The sequence below is a fragment of the Mustela putorius genome, unplaced genomic scaffold, assembly GCF_011764305.1.
Source record: "Mustela putorius furo isolate JIRA1106 unplaced genomic scaffold, ASM1176430v1.1 tig00003898_pilon_pilon_pilon, whole genome shotgun sequence".
Lineage (NCBI taxonomy): Eukaryota > Metazoa > Chordata > Mammalia > Carnivora > Mustelidae > Mustela > Mustela putorius.
The window spans coordinates 10,287,738-10,308,717 of NW_025422047.1; the positions used below are offsets into that span (position 1 = coordinate 10,287,738).

General features: G+C 44.1%; 1 protein-coding gene across 21 annotated transcripts in view; it reads right to left on the bottom strand.

Moving 5' to 3' along the window:
• The window catches only part of PPIP5K1 (diphosphoinositol pentakisphosphate kinase 1), a 51,435-nt gene that overhangs the window by 25,406 nt on the left and 5,049 nt on the right, over positions 1–20,980 (bottom strand). For 10 of the 21 annotated variants that reach the window (XM_045067805.1, XM_013055480.2, XM_013055475.2 and 7 more), the window contains exons 2-27: positions 19,050–19,145; positions 18,415–18,589; positions 17,750–17,945; positions 17,239–17,329; positions 16,927–17,012; positions 16,446–16,600; positions 16,213–16,314; positions 15,604–15,765; positions 15,369–15,490; positions 14,005–14,106; positions 13,671–13,757; positions 13,478–13,553; positions 13,231–13,340; positions 13,063–13,145; positions 12,761–12,892; positions 12,473–12,594; positions 11,992–12,174; positions 7,642–7,783; positions 7,018–7,241; positions 6,578–6,705; positions 6,250–6,364; positions 5,977–6,084; positions 5,175–5,291; positions 4,855–5,019; positions 2,887–3,036; positions 2,176–2,266 (exon numbers count right to left, since the gene is read on the bottom strand). In XM_045067805.1, coding sequence (XP_044923740.1) covers positions 2,176–2,266; positions 2,887–3,036; positions 4,855–5,019; positions 5,175–5,291; positions 5,977–6,084; positions 6,250–6,364; positions 6,578–6,705; positions 7,018–7,241; positions 7,642–7,783; positions 11,992–12,174; positions 12,473–12,594; positions 12,761–12,892; positions 13,063–13,145; positions 13,231–13,340; positions 13,478–13,553; positions 13,671–13,757; positions 14,005–14,106; positions 15,369–15,490; positions 15,604–15,765; positions 16,213–16,314; positions 16,446–16,600; positions 16,927–17,012; positions 17,239–17,329; positions 17,750–17,945; positions 18,415–18,561 — 3,196 coding nt within the window. In that variant the 5' untranslated portion in view covers positions 18,562–18,589; positions 19,050–19,145. Of the gene's footprint in view, positions 1–2,175; positions 2,267–2,886; positions 3,037–4,854; positions 5,020–5,174; positions 5,292–5,976; positions 6,085–6,249; positions 6,365–6,577; positions 6,706–7,017; positions 7,242–7,641; positions 7,784–11,991; positions 12,175–12,472; positions 12,595–12,760; positions 12,893–13,062; positions 13,146–13,230; positions 13,341–13,477; positions 13,554–13,670; positions 13,758–14,004; positions 14,107–15,368; positions 15,491–15,603; positions 15,807–16,212; positions 16,318–16,445; positions 16,601–16,926; positions 17,013–17,238; positions 17,330–17,749; positions 17,946–18,414; positions 18,590–19,049; positions 19,146–20,980 lie in introns of those variants that run through there. The other 11 variants (XM_013055482.2, XM_045067811.1, XM_013055479.2 and 8 more) reach the window with 5 other exon arrangements.

A 20,980-nucleotide genomic window follows, 5' to 3' on the forward strand; every position in this document is an offset into this window, starting at 1 on the left:
AGATTCAAAAGGGATCTCATTTGCTCAAGTTCATACAGTTTCCCAGAAGCTAAACTAGATTGGAATTCAGGTCTCCTGATTCTGAAGATCAATTGTGTTCAGTCAGAAAAGAAACAACTATTTTTTCATCAAAAAGAAAGAAGTGAAGACAGACACAAATTGAAGACATGTGAGGAGTCCAGAGATTACATGGAGAGCATGCCTACTATGTGCTGAGGGCCCTATTAATAAGGAGGAAGACCTGGTAAATAGGAAACAATAAAAAAAAGCCATGTTTTTTCTACTTTCAAAAGTTATAAGCCTTATAAGCCCTGTGCTCAAAGCCTACACATTAAGTTCAAAGAAAGCAAAGTGAGTATACTGCCAATCAGAGGAGTAAATAAAACTTTAAAAATCTCTGAAGCAAATAAACTAGTCAATGCTCCAAATACGACTGAGAACAGGGTTGGGACTCTATAGTCCTCTCTTCTACTCTAGGTCATGAGGACAGAGTGGGAGGAAGAGATGAGACTGATACCCAAGTTTATGGGACTTGGCCCTCTACTTCCAAATCCATCTTAGCCAAGAACCTGGGTGTGGCTTGGGAACTTAACATAGCAGAGATGGTCAGAATGGAAAGAAGGTCAAATTCCTTTGAGCCCACAAGGGGCAGGTCATGGTTTCAGGGGTCTCAGCATTTCAAGACCACTATAGAAATCAATAAAACTTTGATGGCTAATTATCTGGAATTCAAGATTGCTGCACTATGCAGCAACTTTTCCTACCTTTCATATGTAAATTGGCTCTAGAATGGGGTTCCAGAGAGTAATAAAGACTGTTAAATATGTCTACTTTTCTTCAGAGAAGCTGAAACTAACTGGCTTTATCTTAGACGACCAAAGCTTTGTTCTACATTTACTTCCTTCACTAAATAATTTTCTGGTGCAGTCCTGCCAATCCTGCCCTGTCCAGGCCTAGGATCATCTCAGACAGTAGTGTCTACCTTACTACCACCTCTGTCAACCAGTCCCACGTTCATACTTTGGTCTCGTTCTTGACAGCATTCCTACTTAACTGGACCAGACACAACTATTCTCATTTTCAGCTTACCTGAAACCAATTCTTTACTGAAACTTCTGGGAAGAGAAGTCCATGTCACAGATCTATATATTTGTCATTTATTTTTCATGCCCCAATCCATCTACCTCATTTCAGGGATCCAGAAGGCAACCTACTCCCATATAATTAGCCAGGAAAGTTACAAAAACCTTTTTCCCCCTTGCTGGTAAAAGCTAACTATTTTGCAGCCAGGAAATTGGGTGTCAAGGACAAAAGTAACAGAAAAATGAAAGGAGATAAAGAATAATAGGACAAGATAGAAGCCAGAGGACCAAGTCCAGACCCCACACAATTGTCTCAAACTGCCAGTTTTACTTACTGGCTCACAAGGCCCTGTATTCAAAGATAGCCCCTCCCAAGGACCACTCCCCACCCCCAAAGAATACAATACCCTCTGAGGCTTGGTCCTTCCTGCAGTCTGTGTTCTTAGGAAAGGTTGAATGATGTTCTCCACCCCTCTCCAGGAATCAAAAAAATCAAGAGACATTCCCTCAAAGTCCTGAGAGAAGCCTCTGCCACTACACCAGTCTCAGATATGTCCCTCAAATTTCAGGAAGGAAGGAAAAAAAATTACAGAATTAGGAGAGGATGAAGGAGAGGGCATGGAGGTAGGAGGGGCCAGAGCAGGGATATAATAAACATAGGTCTCAGAGGAAGACATGGCACAAGTTCTCCAAATGAACAACAGGACACTTATGAGGAGGTCACAAGTACCTCTATAGTTTTGTCTCTGATAACTCTGAAGTTTCAGAGTCTCCATGGTCCCTTAAGGTCTGGGCTAGACCGGGAGGACAGATAAGGAGTGAGAGGGGAAGCCAGAAAAATGCCCTTGAGCCAGAGAAATGGGGGTGGGTGTAAAAAACCGAAAGACAAACAACTTCCTGGAATGGAAACAATCACCTGGGATCAAAGTTCACACCTAAACATGGCTTCTCCCAATTCATCCTCCCTAGCCCCACCCAACAATTCATTGACTAGATGACCCCAACACCCGTAACTAAGGTTTCCCACAATAGAACCTTTTAGAACAGACAGACACCCTTTCCCAACTACAGTTGAAATGCTGGAAAACCATACCTAGGCCACTCTGCTTCATCTCTGTTGGTGGCCGTGCAGACGAAAAGAGCCGGTAGCCACCAGGCCTCGAAGATGAAGTCTCAGAAAGCACCTGGAGAAAAAGGACTCTATATTATCATTTTGCCACCTCAACCAAGACGTCTAAAACCCAGGTCCCGAATTCCTGCCCCTATAAAGCCAAGCAATGTCAGAAAATCTGGACGAACCAAAGGTTTTTTAATGGGGAGAAAGAATGGAAAGGGAATGTAGAGCGTACTTTGCAGATGGAACTGTCCAGGGAATCCTATATACTAGATGGCACTTGTATTTCCAAGATGCCTGTCCCCATAGCCCTTCTATCCCAAATCTGAGAAATGATTATTCAACCATTCTCAGGTGTCAGCAGAGAAGGGTTCCTTAATCTTATGTATCCCTCCACAGGACTCAGAAAGCCAATCACAATAAATGAGCCGTGATAAGAAGGAAAGTCTGGCTACCTTCTCCTCTTTCCATGGGACAGTTGTGGTTATGGCAACCACACTCGGTTTCCTATCTGTACCAGGAAACCCTCCCTTCCATGTCTGGAGACATTTCTAAAAAGGCTACAAGGGCCTAATCACACGAAACACAACACACACATACCCCACCACCCCCAGATAGTGTTCGGAATTCCTAGGTCCCAAAAGGCAAAGACAGAGGTAGGAAAGGAAGATGAAGTAGGGGGGAGGACACCTGTGTGCAGGATGCCAGGTGAGTGGTGGACACAGCCCGGGGCTGTAGGCCGATGGCTGGGGAAGGCCTGGGGAGGTCTCCTGACCTCCTGCGGCGCCGTCCCCGCAAGGGGATCAGGTCCAGGTTCCCCGTGCACTGCATGTTCATGACCTGCAATCAGACCGGGTGGAAAGCCGGTCACAGCTCCTTTAACTCCCAGGCTCCCAAAAGCCCCAGTGCCCATTGGGCAGAGCTAGTTCTAAGTCTGGAGAGGATGATCACCTAGGGCACAGCTGAACTGAAGGCACAGATTCTGTATTCTAAAACTGTCCAAAAATTTGAAGGAGAAAGGATGCGTGGGGGAGGGTTATAGTTGATAAGGATAAGAACAGCAATGCCTATACCTATAGAATAAGAAAAGGAAATATTAATATTAAAAGGCTGTGTGACCAAGGAGTAGAGAGGAGATTTTCTTGCAAAGCTGAGGAGCATGTCTTGGGCAACCACCATCCTGGATAAGCCATAGTAGAAGCAACACAAGGAACTAAGACGAAGAAATGTGATTACAATAGGAAGCTTTCTGTAGGCTTCAAAGAACAAAAGCCAACTCACCAAGTCTGAGAGCTCTGCTTTGCCTGTCTCTCGACTCATTAAAACCAGAGGAAGAAAAGGGTTAAGCACAACCGTGCCAGAGAGACTGGCAGACCATGTGAATGGGTAAGACATTTAGATGTGGAGAAGCAGCTTACTGATGGAAGATTACACGTCATTCTTGTCCACTTGATTGATCCACATTAGTCAGTAGGGGACTAGTGAACTGCAGATACTAAGTTAACTTACACCTCAAAGAGAAAACAATGCCAACCCCTACTAAAGAAGCTCCAAGTATTCATAACATCAAACCTACAGTAAAATAATCAGAAAGAAAAGAATAAACAAACTATAGTTTGTCTTCTTAGCTTTCTCCAAAATCTGAACTGTAAACCTGGCTGAACCTATATAAGCTAGTTACAGATTCTTCTGAGATACTCCTAAATGAAAGACCAATTCCTTTAAGACAGAGAGCTGGTACAGAGCCAGGTGAATAGATTTATCTGTCAAAGCAGGACCCCAATCAGACAAATTTCCTGAGACAGGGATAAATCATGGGGTCAAAAAGAGTGTCACTGAGTCAAAGAGGGTAAAAAAAATCTTTCCAAGAAAAAAGACCTGAACAAAAATATCAGCAGAGTTAGCTAGACACAATGTGACATTATAATAGTTCCTCCTTCTAGGCTAGAGAACTAGAATCAAGTCTTAGAGACAGACACCAAAAACAGTGGACATAGGTCCAGGCCCATAACCATCCTCCTCAGAACAGAGGGAAGACAAAGAACCCTTCAGACTTGCTTCCCTTTCTGGGATGAGTACAGATAACCCTAAAAGGATGATATTAAAGTGTCATGTAATTGCTCCTATCTGAGCTATAATTTTACTCAAGGCAACAAAGAGATGGAGACAGCCTGGTCTTTAATAGCTACTGATTTATTATTATAGTTACTGTTTACTAAGCATCTATATGATAGATATTGCTTGTGTTTCATAGATGAAAAACTGAAGCTTGGAGAAGTTACCTGTCCAAGGTCACACAGCTTATAAGTATCAGACTGGGAGTTCAGCCCAGAGTTCATGCTGTTTCTACTATATTTCCTTTTAAAGAACAGCATTTTCACATTCATCCAGAGGCCTCCTCCTCAATCTCATCTTTTAAAATCCTAATCTCAAGTACCACTCACTAGCATCTCTTTAATCTCAGAAGTAGCAGCCAGTTTAAGGAGCTTTACTTACTGGGAGACCAGCTGTGAAAGAGAAATGAAGTAAAACATGTCTACCAGGGACAGGAGGACTCTGCTTAAGGTCCCAAGAATCCCCCAAGGGCATTCAGAGGATTCATGGATATTGCCCTATGAGCAATTCCACCACTTCTTTCTCTCAAGCCCCTCCCATTACCTCCATGGAGCCGGCTTTTCGGTTACGAATGAGGGGTGATCTCCTTGGAAGCCCAGGGCCCTCAGGGGGCTGGGGTGAAGTCTGCAATGCCCGGTCTGGTTCATCTGACGCCTTCCCTGGGCACAGGTTCTCCATGCTGCCTTGGTCTGTTTTCATCTCTTCATTCTACCCAAAATCAGGAACAGATCAGGAAGGTGTTTATGGCCTCTAGCCTCCTAATCCCAGACCCCCCGATCCTTTTACTTCCTTACACTGTTTCCAAGTTTCCCATCACTTGGTTCCTAAGTCCTTTAATTTGAAATCCCAGCACTTGGACCCACCTCAGAAGAAGCTGGACGGAATCCACAGCCAGTTGGGGCACTGCCTTCTTCCTCAACACCTTTTACTCCAGGGCTGAAGTGTAGCTCCACATGGAACCGCTCCTCTGATAAGGGATCCTATGGGGCATCAACAGATGAAGGGGCAGTGGGAAAAGTTGGATATGGTGGTGGAAGACCAAGCAGGAACAACAGAAAGGAACTCAGAGGATATATCCTCCCAGGGCTGATGTTTCAATGTCTTACTCCATTCTGGGGCTGATCTATTATATCTTCCCCTTAATTATAGTCTAGTGTTAAAGGATCCTCATTCCCTCACCTCCACCATTTGAGATCCACCACTTCAGAAGACTTTCTAAACCCCAGTTCCACAACTCTTTCCATCCATCTCCCACAGTCATTCAGCTTTGCTACAGTACACACAATAGCCCACTTAATACATACATACAACATACACATCCATACAACACCACACTTATCTTTGTGGAGCCAGATTAAAAAAGGTGTTAATGTTTGAGAGAAAAAGACTCATTATAACATCAACCCAAATTCTATACCCTCCCTAATGCAGAGTTATGCTCTATGTTATCTCTCTGGCTCATGGATATTGATGGATATTAACTCAACATCCCCAAATACTTTCTGTTCCAGTAGGAATCTCCAGGTTCCTCTCTGTGACATGCTGTGCTTCCGTATCAAACATCGCTGAATTCTACAAGTTATAAGGATTTGAAAGTTTCTTTCTAAAATGGGAAGGAGGAGAAAGAGGGGGTACCCTCCTCACCCCACCCTGTTAGCTTCTCACCCGTGTGTTGTCCTCATAAAGCATAATGACAATCTGGGTCATATAGTTGAGCTCTGAGATGGCACTGAGATAAGCCAAAGCTCTCTGCCATTGTGCATCCTGGGTCTCCTACAGAACACAAGAAGAGGAAAACTAATGCCCAAGGACAAGGGAGTTAAGGAAGGGGCGGGGAGACAAAGAGAATACAGAAAGCTTGCAGTAAAAGAGAAACATGAGGAGAGTAAAAAAATGCTGGAAAAAGCGTTCATAGATTGGAGGAGAAAAGATCCTTACATCAAGAAGACCCCCATAACGGAAGACACTGAGTAGGGAGTGGACATGGCTTTCACTGGTGAAATAGAGACGTGTTCGAACATGGCGGCCTGGGGAGAGCACCCCTCGGGAGTACCTGAGATAAGAGCTAAGTCATTCACACCATCACATAATCCTCTTCCCACCCTTCCACAAACTCCTTCCTCCCATCTCAAATACTTCTCTCCTTTCCGCCCCAGGATCTCTTCTATTCTTGGTTCCTTCCCCAAGCTGTCCCAACCTATATTCCCCCAAGGGCTCCCTGACACACCCCTCCCTCCATCCAGCACCCCTCCCAGCCCTCCCTCACAGGGGATGCAGCTTGTTGACAGACTCATCCTCGTGGGTTCTCTGCAGGTCAAGTAGTATCTTCCGCAACAGTGGAAGACAGAAGCCCACAGCAATTTCCAGTTTCTCCTCCCGACTGATCCCGTATTCCTAGGGGCCACAGGCCAGGAATAAGTACCTCAGTGAATCTTGTGTCTCTCTTGCCTCATATTCCTAGGCCCAAGATGATGTTTTTCTTCACCTCAGGTCTAGGGTTTCTTTCAAATCCACCACATTCCCCCTCTTCCAAGTTTCTCAGCTAGCCTCTTGGACTTACTCAGAGCCAGAGCAGAGACTGAGAATTACAGCAACTCAACTTATTCTTTCTTTAAGTTTCTTTCCCCTGGGCCGCGCACCATCCCTCCTTTCTGCTTTTCTCCCCTTCCTTTCCCAGTGCCCGTACCCCTAGGCTAGGACACACACCTGGGGAATGACCACATCAGCCAATGCCTTAGAGAGACGGAGCAACTCTGCTGTGCCTTGTAGTCCCAGACTCCCATTGTGCTGCACATCATACTTCACACAGTCATAGATGTCAGGGATCTTACTGATATCATAGCGCCCACTCTTCTGTCGGAAGTCACGCTCCAGTTTGCTCCAACGCTGTAGCATAAGCTCTAGTGTCTCACTGTGGTAGAGTTGCAGGTCTGGAAGGAAGATGGACAGTCAGAATGAACTAAAGATTTTATTTCTTAACAAACGACCCTGGGAACCTGGGTGGCTCAATCAGTTGAGCATCTGCCTTTGGCTCAGATCATGATCCCAGGGTTCTGGAACTGAGCCCCACATCAGGCTCCCCACTCAGTGGGGAGTCTGCTTCTCCCTCTCCCTCTGCCCTTCCTCCCTGCTTGTGCCCTCTATATCTCTCTGTGTCCCAAATAAATAAAATCTTAAAAAAAAAAAAAAAAAAAGACCCTAAAAAATCTGCAGTCAAATCAGAGGGATGAGACTGCCTTGTCTCAGACATTTAGGAGAGGACACAGGAGTGCCTGAGGAACCCATCCATACCTGAAACCTTGAAGGGAAGATAGTACTATTAATACCCACCTACAGATTTGGGGTCCTGCATCCGTTCCCGGATCTGGTGAGTGAGGTTTTCAATCAGGGCAAATACCTGATCACAGACCTTCACAGGATTCTGGATGACAGCCATGGAGTTGAGGAGGGAAGTGCTTCCAGTAGGAGCCAGCTACGAGCACAGGGAGATGAAAAGCAAGATAGGCTCTGTATAAACTGGTAATAAATTGACCAGAATCCTGTGAGGTTATTACAGAAACTACCCACAAGTAAGATCCATTTTGTAGGTTCACTCTAATGAAGATTCCTAGGCTACAGGGCATACTATCAGTTCTAGGATGAGGGGACTGGTGGGGCTTGATCCCAGGACCCTGCGATCATGACCCGAGCTGAAGGCAGAGGCTTTAATCCACTGAGCTACCCAGGAGCCCCATATATATAAATAATTTAAAATATATACATGGAAAATACTTGGGAGGGCCACCTGGGCGGCTCAGTCAGTTAAGTGTCCAACTCTGGAATTCAGCTCAGGTTATGATCTCAGGGTCTTGAGACTGAGCCCCACGTGAGGCCCTGCATGGAGCATGGAGTCTGGTTGAGATTCTTCCTCTGCTTTCCCTCGGCCCCTCTCCTGAACCCTGCTTGTATGCGCTCTCTTTCTCTCAAGAAGAAAGAAAGAAAGAAAGGACGGAAGGAAGGAAGGAATTAAGAATGGAAGGAAAGGGGCGCCTGGGTGGTTCAGTGGGCTGAGCCTCTGCCTTTGGCTAGGGTCATGGTCTCAGGGTCCTGGGATCAAGTCCCCCATTGGGCTCTCTGCTTGGCGGGGAGCCTGCTTCCTCCTCTCTCTCTGCCTGCCTCTCTGCCTACTTGTGATCTCTGTCTGTCAAATAAATAAATAAAATCTTTAAAAAAAAAGAATGGAAGGAAAGAAGGAAGGAAGGAAGGGAAGTGCTGGGGAATAAAGATTAAACCAAAACCCTTTAAAATCCCCACAGAATGGGGACGCCTGGGTGGCTCAGTTGGTTAAGCGGCTGCCTTCGGCTCAGGTCATGATCCCAGCGTCCTGGGATCGAGTCCCACATCGGGCTCCTTGCTCAGCAGGGAGCCTGCTTCTCCCTCTGCCTCTGCCTGCCATTCTGTCTGCCTGTACTCACTCTCTCCCCCTCTCTCTCTCTCTGATAAATTAAAAAAAAAAAAAATCCCCACAGAATGTTTCATTAATGGGTAACAGAGATAATAAAATCTTATTCCTCTTAACGAAATGCTAGCCTGACCTAGAGCAAAGGCCCTGCTTCAGAGTGAGGCTCAAGTTCAAGCTTTCAGGACAGTAATAGTCCATGAAGAATGGGGAAGGGACAAGAGGCTTGTGGGTAGAATGCACATATTCAACCCAGGTCCTTTTTTTTTTTTTAAGATTTTTATTTATTTATTTGACAGAGAGAGGTCACAAGTAGGCAGAGAGGCAGGCAGAGAGAGAGGAAGAAGCAGGCTCCCTGCTGAGCAGAGAGCCTGATGTGGGACTTGATCCCAGGACCCTGAGATCATGACCTGAGCCGAAGGCAGCGGCTTAACCCACTGAGCCACCCAGGCGCCCAACCCAGGTCCTTTTTGCTAACAAAAAGAAGCAAGGGAGATTTAGCTTTTTGAGTTTGACATTGAGCAATGGATTGGAACATAAGAGAGCAAGGTCCTGCCCTTATCAAGTCTTGCTCAGAGAAAAACACAAAAGATGACATTCTCCAGGCAATGTGCACAGCTATTAGCTCACTGAAGAACCTATCAGAAATGGTTACGTAATACTCTGAATATACTTAATGTCACTGAACTGTATGCTTAAAAATTATTCCTCTGGCTCAAAGAGCATGCAACTCCTGATCTCAAGGTTGTGATTTCAAGCCTCATGTTAAGTGTAAAGAGTACTTTAAAAAAAAAATTAAAAAAGAATCGTTTAAAAAAATGATTCAAGTGGTACTACAATTTTAAAAAGGTATTTTCTTGGGATGCCTGGGTGGCTCAGTGGGTTAAAACCTCTGCCTTCGGCTCAGGTCATGATACCAGGGTCCTGGGATTGAGCCCCACATCAGGGTCTCTGCTCAGCGGGGAGTCTGTTTCCTGCTCTCTCTCTGCCTATTTGTGATCTGTCAAATAAATATATAAAATCTTAAAAAAAAAAAAAAACGTATTTTCTTTAAAAAAAGAACTCATCAGAAATAAGATACCAGTAGTAGGATGGCATAAAATCACTGTCTGGCATGTGATCTCTAGTCAATCATGGCTGGATAGATAGAAAAAAGATGACACTGGGTAATGGCACCCACTGTGATTAATACTGTGAGGCAATGTACTATAATGGCTAACAGCCTGGGCTCTCAGGTTAGACTTCTTGGGTTCATACTAGCTGAGTGACCTTGGAAAGGTTCCTTCAATTCTTCTGAGCCTAGGTTTTCTCATCTGCAAAATGGGAGAAAAGTAGTACAAGTCCACAGTTCTTATTGTGGATTAAATATAGTCATTAATTCTTTGTCACCTTCCCTTGCCTAGAATCTGCACAGGCCCTGTGACTGCTTGCAACCAATAAACAACAACAACAACAGAACCACAAAGTTACATTATATTAATTAATTCTGGGCCTACACTTTTTTAAAAGAGTTTGGAAGGGGCACCTAGCTGGCTCAGTTGGTGGAGCATACAGCTCTTTGATTTCGAGGCTGTGAGTTCAAGCCCATTTGGTGTAGAGGTTACTTAAAAATAAAGTATTTTTTGAAATTTATTTGAGAGAGAGAGCGAGCATGAGCAGGAGGGGCATGTAGAGAGGGAGAGAAAATCTCAAGCAGACTCCCTAGTGAGGGTGGCCTGATGTGGGGCTCAATCTCACAAACATGAGATCACAACCTTAAAAATAGGGGCACCGGGATGCCTGGGTGGCTCGGTTTTAAGCCTCTGCCTTCAGCTAAGATCATGATCTCAGGGTCCTGGGATCAAGCCCTGCATTGCGCTCTCTGCTCACCAGGGAGCCTGCTTCCTTCCCCTTTTGCCTGCTTCTCTGTCTACTTGTGATCTCTATCTGTCAAATAAATAAATAAAATCTTTAAAAAAAAAAAATAGGGGCGCCTGGGTGGCAGAGTCAGTTAAGCATCTGACTCTTGGTTCTGGCTGGGTCATGATCTCAGGGTTGTGAGCTTGAGCCCCACATTCAGCACAGAATCTGCTTAAAAAACTCTTTCTCCCTCTCCCTCTGCCCCTCCCTCCAAGTATGTGCATGTGTGCTTTCTCTCTCAAATAAATAAATACAATTTTAAAAATAATATTAAAAAAATAAAATCCTTAAAAAAAAAAACCAGCTCGGAAGCTTCTGCTTCTGTGGTGTCTGTCCTACACCACCATTTAAGAAGTCTGGCTATGGGATGCCTGGGTTTTTCAGTCGGTTAAGCCTCTGCCTTTGGCTCAGGGCATGATTCTAGGGTCCTAGGATTGAGTCCCACATCAGGCTCCTTGTGCAGCGAGGAGCCTACTTCTTCCTCTGCCTGTTGCTCCCCCTGCTTGTACTGTCTCTCTGACAAATTAATAAAATCTTTTTTTTTTTAAGATTTTTTCTTTGACAGAGAGAGACAGTGAGAGAGGGAACACAAGTAGAGGGAGTGGGAGAGGGAGAAGAGGCTTCCTGCTGAGCAGGGAGCCCAGCGCAGGGGCTTGATCCCCTATAGGGACTATAGGGACTATAGGGAGAGCAAGCAGGAGGAGAAGACTATAGGGAGAACAAGAAGGAGATAGTCCAGCCATCTTAGCAATCCAGTCGAGCCTTCAGATGGTTTCAGCCCCAAAACCTGGCCAGAAGCAGGGCAATTAAAATTGTCCCTTAAGGGGACACCCCAGTCAAGACCAGCTGAGCCTAGGATTATGAGTAAGATAATAGAATGGATATTATTTTAAGTCACTGAGTTGGATAGTCTTTTATGCATCAATAAACAACTGAAACATTATTTCATTCAGAAACTTTGTGACCTGCTGAGTTTCAGAACTGAGAATTTTCAAACTTCAGGAAATTAATACAGTACATATGCCACATATTATATAATACCTCCAACAGGCCTTAGGGCATAACTAAACACATTTATATTTCTGCAGCACAATATATAACTATTTACACTAAACAAAATAAACAGGAATTAGAAATAGTCTTATCATGTCAGGTTTTGGTGCCCAATCTTTTGTTTCTGAAATTGTAGATAAGAGATTATAGACCTATACTTACCTCAAAGGGTAAGGATTAAAGGAGATATTGTACAGAAAGCAGTGCCTACCATTATCGATCACTACTACTTAGAATTCTAGGAATTTGGGATGGGGGTAGGTTGGGCACAAAAATAGGGAGAGCCTGACCTGATCGTAGTCCTCAGGACCAAAAGGTGCATCCTGCTGCAAAATATGGTGCAGTCGAGCCTTCACCCGATGCTGGCAGCTGCTCAAGGAATCACCATCGCTGTCTAGGAGCCCATTCATGTTGGCACTCTTCACCATTTGTACCAAAATGGGTGTTAGCTCTCCTTCTAGAGCCAGAAGGCCCTGGAGAGGAAGCATGACATCTATTAGTTTTCCTTCCAGTCTACTTCCTCTAGGCCTAGAAGGCCTAGATCCCAGAGATCAAATGGGAGCTGGCTTGGAGAGGAGGGTTATAGGTCAAGGGCCTATCCCCACTAATTATTCTCAGCTTATTCTCAGTAGTACAAAATGTGTTAGACACAAGCAGAAACTTCTCTGAGACAGCACATAAACATCCTAACATTTTCCAACTACATCTCCAAACTCTTGGTTCCTCTACCTAATGGAAGCTGGGACTGTGGGAGAACTGTTAAGTGTTCACCTTGGCAAAGGCAGCAGCAGTCATCTGGACACGGCCTTCATCAGAGGCATAGATCTTGAGATCGTGGCGGAAAGTGCTATGGAGACGAAGTAGCCCACAACCGGGGAAGCCAGCATAATCACCTGAGGGTAAAGGGGAGGAACAGCAATGGACTGCTATAAATACCCACATGGAAGAAAGAATGCTCTTTCCCCCATTAACTTCCCCATTGCCTCTAAATGTTCATTCCATCAACTTATTCTCTAACCATCTTACCCAGGCCCTGCTATTTACCTCCAAAATACTCACCCTGTCCTCCAGGGTACATGCAGCGAAAAGCTCGCCCCAGCTCCTCAGCCTGAACACGGCCATCAGGAGTCAGTTCTCCCCCCCACTTCAGTACCAGCAGTAGAGATGGGGCCAGGGCCTCCTGCTGTGGGTCTGCAGGAATAAGGGGCAAAGAATAGGTCTCATCTAAAGAAAATAGTGGAGATATCTAAATGTCAGGACTTCTGAGGAGCCCAGAAAGGTGATTTGAGGTAGAAGTCATCTAAAGGTTTAAGAATAAGAGGAGACTTGAATGGTAATGGGAAGGGGGTATTATATCTTACCTTGCCCCTCATTAGTAGCTTTTACTCCATGAGGATAGTAGGTCAACTGCACCTTCCGGTTGATCCCAGAGAAATGACCATACCTGTAAGATAAACTCACAGTTTACTCTGTACCCCAGTATCCAGTTCTCACTGTCATTGGCTCCCCTTTCCTATTCCCTTTCTCACATCTCCAGCACAGACTTCAGCTGCTCTAGTTTCCCAGTCTTCTCCTCGATCTCACCACCTGGTTCTTTCTCCAATTCAGCCAGTAACAGCCTTGTGATATCCAGCACCTCCTAGAGGAAATGACAGGACATCCATGCTGGAGCCCAAATCCTGGCAAGTTACTCTTCCATCCTGGCCTCTCATTGAGGCACCCAATCCTATTTTCTCGATCTTTTCTGCTCCTTCTCATCTAGAGTCACCACATTACCTGTAGCTGCTCAGGCCGCTTCAGCTTTAATTTACCCGTCTTGTAGCCACCATGTTTTTCAAACAGACTGAAAAATCTGAAGAAATAAGGAAAAGCTTCAGTATGGAGTGAGACAGTTAAAACCTTGGGGAGCTGCCCCATCCCCATCTCCTTCACAAGAATGTATCTGTCTAAATTAGGACATTCTTCCTACCTTGGATGTGTCACCTCCATCTTCATTTTCTGTTTGGGGGTACGATCCCCATGACGGATAATTGCAATGACACAACGAAGTTCCATCCTAAGATAGGGAATGTTGTTAGAGCCTCTCCTCTAACCCACCTCATGCCAACTCCCATCATTTCATCTTATTCAACATGTCAAAGAACAGAGGAAAAACTATCTGAGATTAGGCATATAGGCAAAGTCAAGGAAAATGCCTGGAAGATATCCAGGCTCCACTAGTCAGATGGTAATGTCAGAAAGTAACCACTGGTCTGACTCAGGTGCCTTAAGTAGGTTACTCCAGATTTTATACTTTTGCTCACATAGTGCCAGATGTGGTAGGGACAATGGGAATGTCCTCAGCCTCTGTGGGGATGGACCATGGGATCTGGAACTGTGGAGCAAGCTCCCTCATGATGGTGTTCCTAGGAGAAACATGAAGAATTGCATGAATGAACTGGCACCACACATGTGAATAAAGCTCACAAAATTAGCAAGTTATAGAAGAATACGTTATATAAAGTCTAAAAACATGCCCCCCAAACTCCCCAAAGATGTAGTAAAGTATTAACAAATGCATGGGAATGATAGGGACAGTTTGTTTGGTTAAGTTTCTGACACTTTTGGCTCAGGTCATGATCTCATGGGTCTTGAGACTGAGCCTCACATTAGGCTCTGTGCTTACTGGGGAGTCTGCTTGAGATTCTCTCCCTCTGTCCCTTCCCCCACTTTCTCTCTCCCACACTCTTGCTTTCTCTAAATTAAATAAATCTTTAAAAAAAAAAATTGCATGGGAATGACAAACACCAAATTAAGGATTGTGGTTATATCTGGGTGGGAAGGAAAGGGATGTAACTAGCAAGGGGACGGTAGGGGCCTCAACTATATTCTTTTTTTTTTAAGATCTATTTATTTAGGGGTGCCTGGGTGGCTCAGTTGTTAGATGGCTGCCTTTGGCACAGGTCGTGATCCTGGTGTCCTGGGATCGAGCCCCACATTGGGCTCCCTGCTTGGCAGGAAGCCTGCTTCTCCCTTCTCCCACCATCCCCCTGCTTGTGTTCCCTCTCTCACTGTGTCTCTCTCTATCAAACAAAATAAAATAAAATCTCATTAAAAAAAAAGGTCTATTTATTTATTTTAGAGACAAAGAATGTAACGGGGGAGGGGCACAGAGAGAGGGAGAATCCTTAAGCAGACTCTCCACAGAGCGTGGAGCCCAAAACAGGGCTCGATCCCCAGGACCCTGAGATCATGACCTGAGCAGAAATCAAGAGTCAGCCACTCAACCAACTGAGCCACCCAGGTACCCCAATTCTTAATATTCTATTTCTAAAGCTTGACAGTGAACACATGAATACTCATCATATTCATCATTCTTTCCACATTTTTAAATAACTTGTGGTAAATTTTAAAAAAAAGTTTCAAAACAGTATTACAGTATGATCACATTTAGTATAATAAATATAGTTGCTTATATATGGGAGAAGAAGACACACTGGTATGTATAAAATTGTTAACAGTTTTAACTAGGGAGTGCAACGTTAGGAAGGCAAGAAGGTAAGGAGCCCTTTTCCTGTTTTCCTTTCTCACTCGTAAGTCCTTTTTACAATATTTAAAATAAAACAAAAGCTTTCTAACTCTCTTCTCTAAGCCCATTCTGCCCGGTCCAGACCACTGTGCCCCTTACCCAAGAATCTTGGCACAGTCATCATAGTATTTCATTGAATTCTTGACAAAACTGAAGCCATTGACATCACACACAAAGGAGTGACCATTGGCACGAAGAAGGTCAAAACCACAAACTGTTTGCTGCAGTGGAAAGAGGCAAGATGAAAACAAGAGAGCCACTCTTTCTTCCCAGACCCCTGCTCCTGTCTCGTGCCCTCATTCCACAGCACCACCCACCATGGGCCTTCCTCCACCTTAAAAGCTACGCAGACTTTCCTGGCCACCAGCTTTTCCATGGCAGTCAACATGACTGGATATCGAATCTCTTTCCCTTCACTGTCTCGCTCGACCTTCCCATCCAGAGCTGGAGATTTTCTGGCTTCAGCATGGGCATAATCAGGCCCCACTGTATATACCTGCAGGTACATAGCATCACTGAGTATGCCCACTGCTCATCCTGCATATGAGAAGATAATATGAGCACTAGGTCTGAAAACTAGTTTCAAGAGTAAAAACAAAAATAAAAAACCCTGAGTACAAAGAACAAGGAGACCAACATTTTTCTCACTGAGTCCCACCAAAATATCTTTATGAAAGTTTCTCTTTGGGCCTCCAGATCTATTATCTAGTCCTCGTTAAGAAATAACTTACCAACATTATACCATTTTCCATACTACCCTTGCCCTTGTTCTGATAGTAACATGTAAAGGTCCACTTCTGTCACTATCTTCACCCGAATACAAAAGCAAATCACATTCACGCTTTATTTTCTATGACTCTCTCCATACACCTCTACTTGCTTCCCAAGCACCCCATCCCACCCAGACATTTATGACTTCTTAAATCCCTATATCCACCATAACCTTGACATCTGTGCCATCTGTTGGCATAAACTCCTCATAGATGTATGATCCTGTCTTTCGGACACTGCTCTCAGGAGAGTAAACGCTGCTTCGGCTGCCAATCTTCAGGAAGAAAAGGAAGAAAAAAGTGTTGCCTCCACATTGTCCTCACATCCTCCAGCTTCCCTCCCCACAACCACATTCTTGTCCTTCTACCTATCTGACTTCCCCAAATGCTCAAATGTCTCCCATACCTTACGGAAGAGGCGCTGACTTCCTCCTCCAGCTGAACTGGGATAGTAGATGTAAACATTATGGTCCTCTGCACTCACTGGCTTCTCCACAAATGGCTTAGGGAAGACAGCTCCATTTACCTCTACCTGGTCTTCACCTTCTATCAGGTTGCATTCTGAAAGGTATGTGGTCATTTCCAGGGTTGAGAATTGTAGAATACCTCCAACTCCCATTTCTCTGAGTTTTAATCTCCATAATCCCCCAATTTCTATGACCATGTTAGTAATGGGTACAGCAATATTTATGTGGCATATAAATATAGTAGTACCTACATAAGAAGTCCAAGGCTCTGTTAAAAGACCCATAGCTCTAACTCTCACATAACCCAATAACCAAAGGCTCACTGAGATAAGTAGTATATGGAGATGTCTAGAGGATGGACAACTGGGTTAAGTCATAGAATGCAAGGCAGGGCAGGACTGGACAAAGCAAAGTACTCACCCTCAGGCCGGGCAGGGTCCCGGTTGAGCACAGCATACCGAGGCAGATCAATGCCTTCCTCCTGCAGGATCCGGTAAACCTCCCTCCTGTTGCCCCCAAATAAATTAGCTGGGAGAGGTGGGCAATGGTGACCAAGGGAAGAGGCTAGGGATTTCATTTGCTGAGGAACTGGTAGATATCAGGGTAGAGAACTCAAGAGGGCATGATACAAAAATTAGGCATGTTTGTTTGACTTTGCTCCTCCCAGAGAGGGCTCTATAAACGGATATGATCTCAGGGCCAACCATCCCACCAATCAACAGAAAGCTATACCTATCCTGGATGTAATACTGCATAGCCAGGTCATTGATAAGAAAGGGGTTTCGAAGCTTGGAGTAAGCAACAGCTTTGTCCAGAGGAAATCCTGGGATAGACAAAAGAAATAGATCAAAGAAAAAATGTGAAAGAGAGAGAGAAAAGATCAAGAGAAATAGATGTATTAAAGTTCCTACTAAACTCCTCCACCCATCCAACCAACTACTTGTCCTTCTGCCCAACTTCCCAAGTCTAGAATATCAATCAGGAAAAAGTGAAAAAGATATTATTTTTAGAGTCCTTCCAGAGACACAGTGCAGTCAGAGATGTTCAGAGACTCAGATTCTGAGCTTCACATGAGACCTTTAAACCACCTCCAGCAACTCTTCCATGATATTGGGAAAGCAAACCTCTCCGCACTGTTCTCCAGTAGGTCAGGAAGAGCTGATGACCTCTGTACTATTTGACAGTAATTTCCCAGTCCACCATTCCCAACTCTATTCCCTCCCATTTTCCTCCAGACTCCAACCTTTGGAGTGGAAAGAGATGAGGCAGTGGCAAGATGGCCAGTTTTCCACAGGTTCATTGAGGATCACATCTTCTCCCAGTATGATAACAGTTAGGTAGTCAAACCTGCAGAGTCGTTCTAGGATTTGGGTCATTGGCTTGGACTTGGATTTCTTGGTCATGGCGCAGATGCCAACAATGATCTGAGGTTCAGGAGGCTATAGAGAAGAAGTATTGTCAGGAACTTAAGAACTTTCCACTGAGACCATCTTTATTAAGAAACCCCATCTCATCTCCTCTGGGCACAGAGTTCCTTGTCAGGACTTTGTAGTAACATTAACTATGGAGTAAATTTTGTCTCCTAACTCAGTCTAGAATGGAGTGCATGTAGGGATTCCTACTACCTAAAGAATAGGAGTCTTTCCATGGCAGGAAATATGTGGTCAGGCAAAAGGGCCAGAGAACCAATAACAATGATACAAAAGGATGAGAGCATAATGGCAGGGGATTGAAAGAGAGGTAATCTAACCAATTTCTACTGCCTCTCCACTTAATCGGGATAAGGTCTGTTTATAACAGGAAACCTATGCATCTCAAGAGAGCAGAGAAGTGTCTCCAACCAATGGAATCTCAACTCTCTATGAAAAGGGTCCCAACACCAAGTTATATCATTTTCCTTAGTCTTACCACTTCATCCTCCTCATCCTCAAGGAGCTCGCTGTCACTCTCTTCTGTCCTCATGCCTATTCCACGGGTGCCCAGGCCCTCATCTCCAGCTCCCAAGAAGAAGTGGGCTGTGGCACTCTCGCCCTCACTGGCCGGCAGTGACCACATCCCCGCCGGAGCACCCACTCATCCCGCTCTGCAATGGAGGGTATCCCATTAGCTCAGAATCCAAACACTATTATAGTGGTGGGAATGGGGCATGTGGAGTGATAAAGAGGGAACCACAAGGAGACTAGGGGAAACGAAACAAAACTATGATAGGAAGGAGAAACAGGGGGTTGCTTAGGTGGCTCAGTGGGTTAAGCCTCTGCCTTTGGCTCAGGTCATGATCTCAGGGTCCTGGGATTGAGCCCCACATTGAGCTCTCTGTTCAGCAAGGAGTCTGCTTCCCCCCGCCCCTCTCTATTTGTGATCTCTCTCTCTGTCAAATAAATTTTAAAAATAAAAAAAAAAGGAAGGAGCAACAGGAAAGGAGGCACATGAGTTATGACTTGACAGACTATGACTTTACATGACTAAAGATGCCTAAGAGAAAAGGAAGGTTTTCCTTTTCCCAACCATGAGACTGGTGAGAGAATAAGCAGGTTAACCCTTACAGTGCTGGCATGTCCCCGATTCTGCCAGCAGGAAACACCATTAACTCCAGCAGCAAGTGGAAAAGGCAGTTCCTCATGGAAGGCTACTGTTGATTCCTACCAGAAGAAAAGATGAGAGTGACATTTCACATTTTGGATTCATTCCAAAATGTCCCTATCCCTTTACCATCTCCCCACAGTAGTGTTGAACTCAGAAATTTAATTAAAGGGCAGAGGGAATGTGAGCGCTCTACTGCTTTTGACCTTAAGCCCCATCTTCATTCCTACCAAGGATTAACTAAAAAAAGATTTATTGAGGGAACCCTATGTCCTTAGCATTATATCAGAACATTAAAATCCTCTATAACCTCTGTCCCTCCCTCACGTGTTCTACTTTAAAAGACAAATGCCCAAGTCCAGAAAAATCTGCCAAGGAAAGAGGTCTAGTGCTGACTGGGAGGTTGAGGATACAGGTATCCATACAATAGCCTCTAACCCATTATTAGACCGAAACATCAGTTTTCTCTCTACCATGTCCTGGTACTACAGACCCAAATCTGTTCTAAGCCAAGTTCCTTACACCAGAAGCTCAAGTAGGATAAAATTTTGTCTAGAGCCATTATCAGTAGAGATTCTTAAAACTTACACTTGAGTTAGAACAATCTGGTAGCTCCACTTCTCCATACATACACCTACCACAGTGGTTCTTAACTAATTGTGATTATGCTGGTCAGGGGACATTTGATTGGAAGCATTTTTGGTTGTCACAACTAGTGCTATTGACATCTAATGAGTAGAGGCCAAGGATGCTGCTTAACAGTTTAAAATGCATAGGATATTCCCTCACACCAAAGAATTATCCAGTCCAAAATGTTAGTAGTGTCGAGGCTGAGAATTTCTGCAGTAAAAAACTCTTCCACATAACAAGGCATGGGCAAAGATGTTCATAACCTTACTGCTGGTAACAGGAAGAACTGAAAATTCAGAGGTCACAAGTAGAATGGATAAATACAGTGTGGTAATACAAATGATAACAGCAATTTTTAAAACAGCAGTTTTTAAAAATGAATCAAAGCTGTAACAATATGGACAATTTCCAAATGCAAACTGCAGAAATACACATGCAGTACAATTCAGTTTGCATAAGTAAAAAATATTACATAAATTTAGGACTGTATACATAATTAGTAAAAGCCTAAAAATATGGACTGGAAAAGAAAGACATTAAAGTCATGGTAATAGTTACCTCTGAGAGGGGAAAATGAAGTGAGAAGGATCTGAATGGAACTTTACAAATTTATCTGTAATGTTTACTTCAATTTTTTGAAATATGTCAAAAATATCTAAGGCAAATACACAAAAGGTTAACATTTGTTAATACTAACTTGCAGGGATAAGTATATGCTGCTTTTTTCCAAAAATATAATTGAGTCACCCAGCAGCAATTTTTCACATTCTCTAAAAGTTCTCAGAAATACTAAACAATGACTCTAATGAAAGCCACAAACACCATAAGTAAATGGATTTCATCTTATGACTTTTTAAATAGTCTTTAACAATTACTTTGTATTTTTATTTTAAATCCTTCCATTGCAATTAGAAAGTTAGAGCTAACCTTTACGCAGACCTTGACCTTTCTAGTCTTTACCATCTGCTTAACTCCACTACTCAACTACAACATGCTCCTTCGACTTAACATTTCCAGTACTTAACATTTCCAGGACTTGGGAGGCTGGGTGGCTGTCAGTGAAGCGTTTGCTTTCAGCTCAGGTCATGATCCCAGGATTCTGGGACCAAGCCCTATGTCATGATCCCAGGGTCTGGGACTGAGCCCCACATAGGGATCCCTGCTTTGTAGAGAATCATCTTCTCCCTCTCCCTCACCCAGCTTATGCTCTCTCACTCACTGTCTCAGGTAAACAAAATCTTAAAAGAAACACCACCACCGCCAC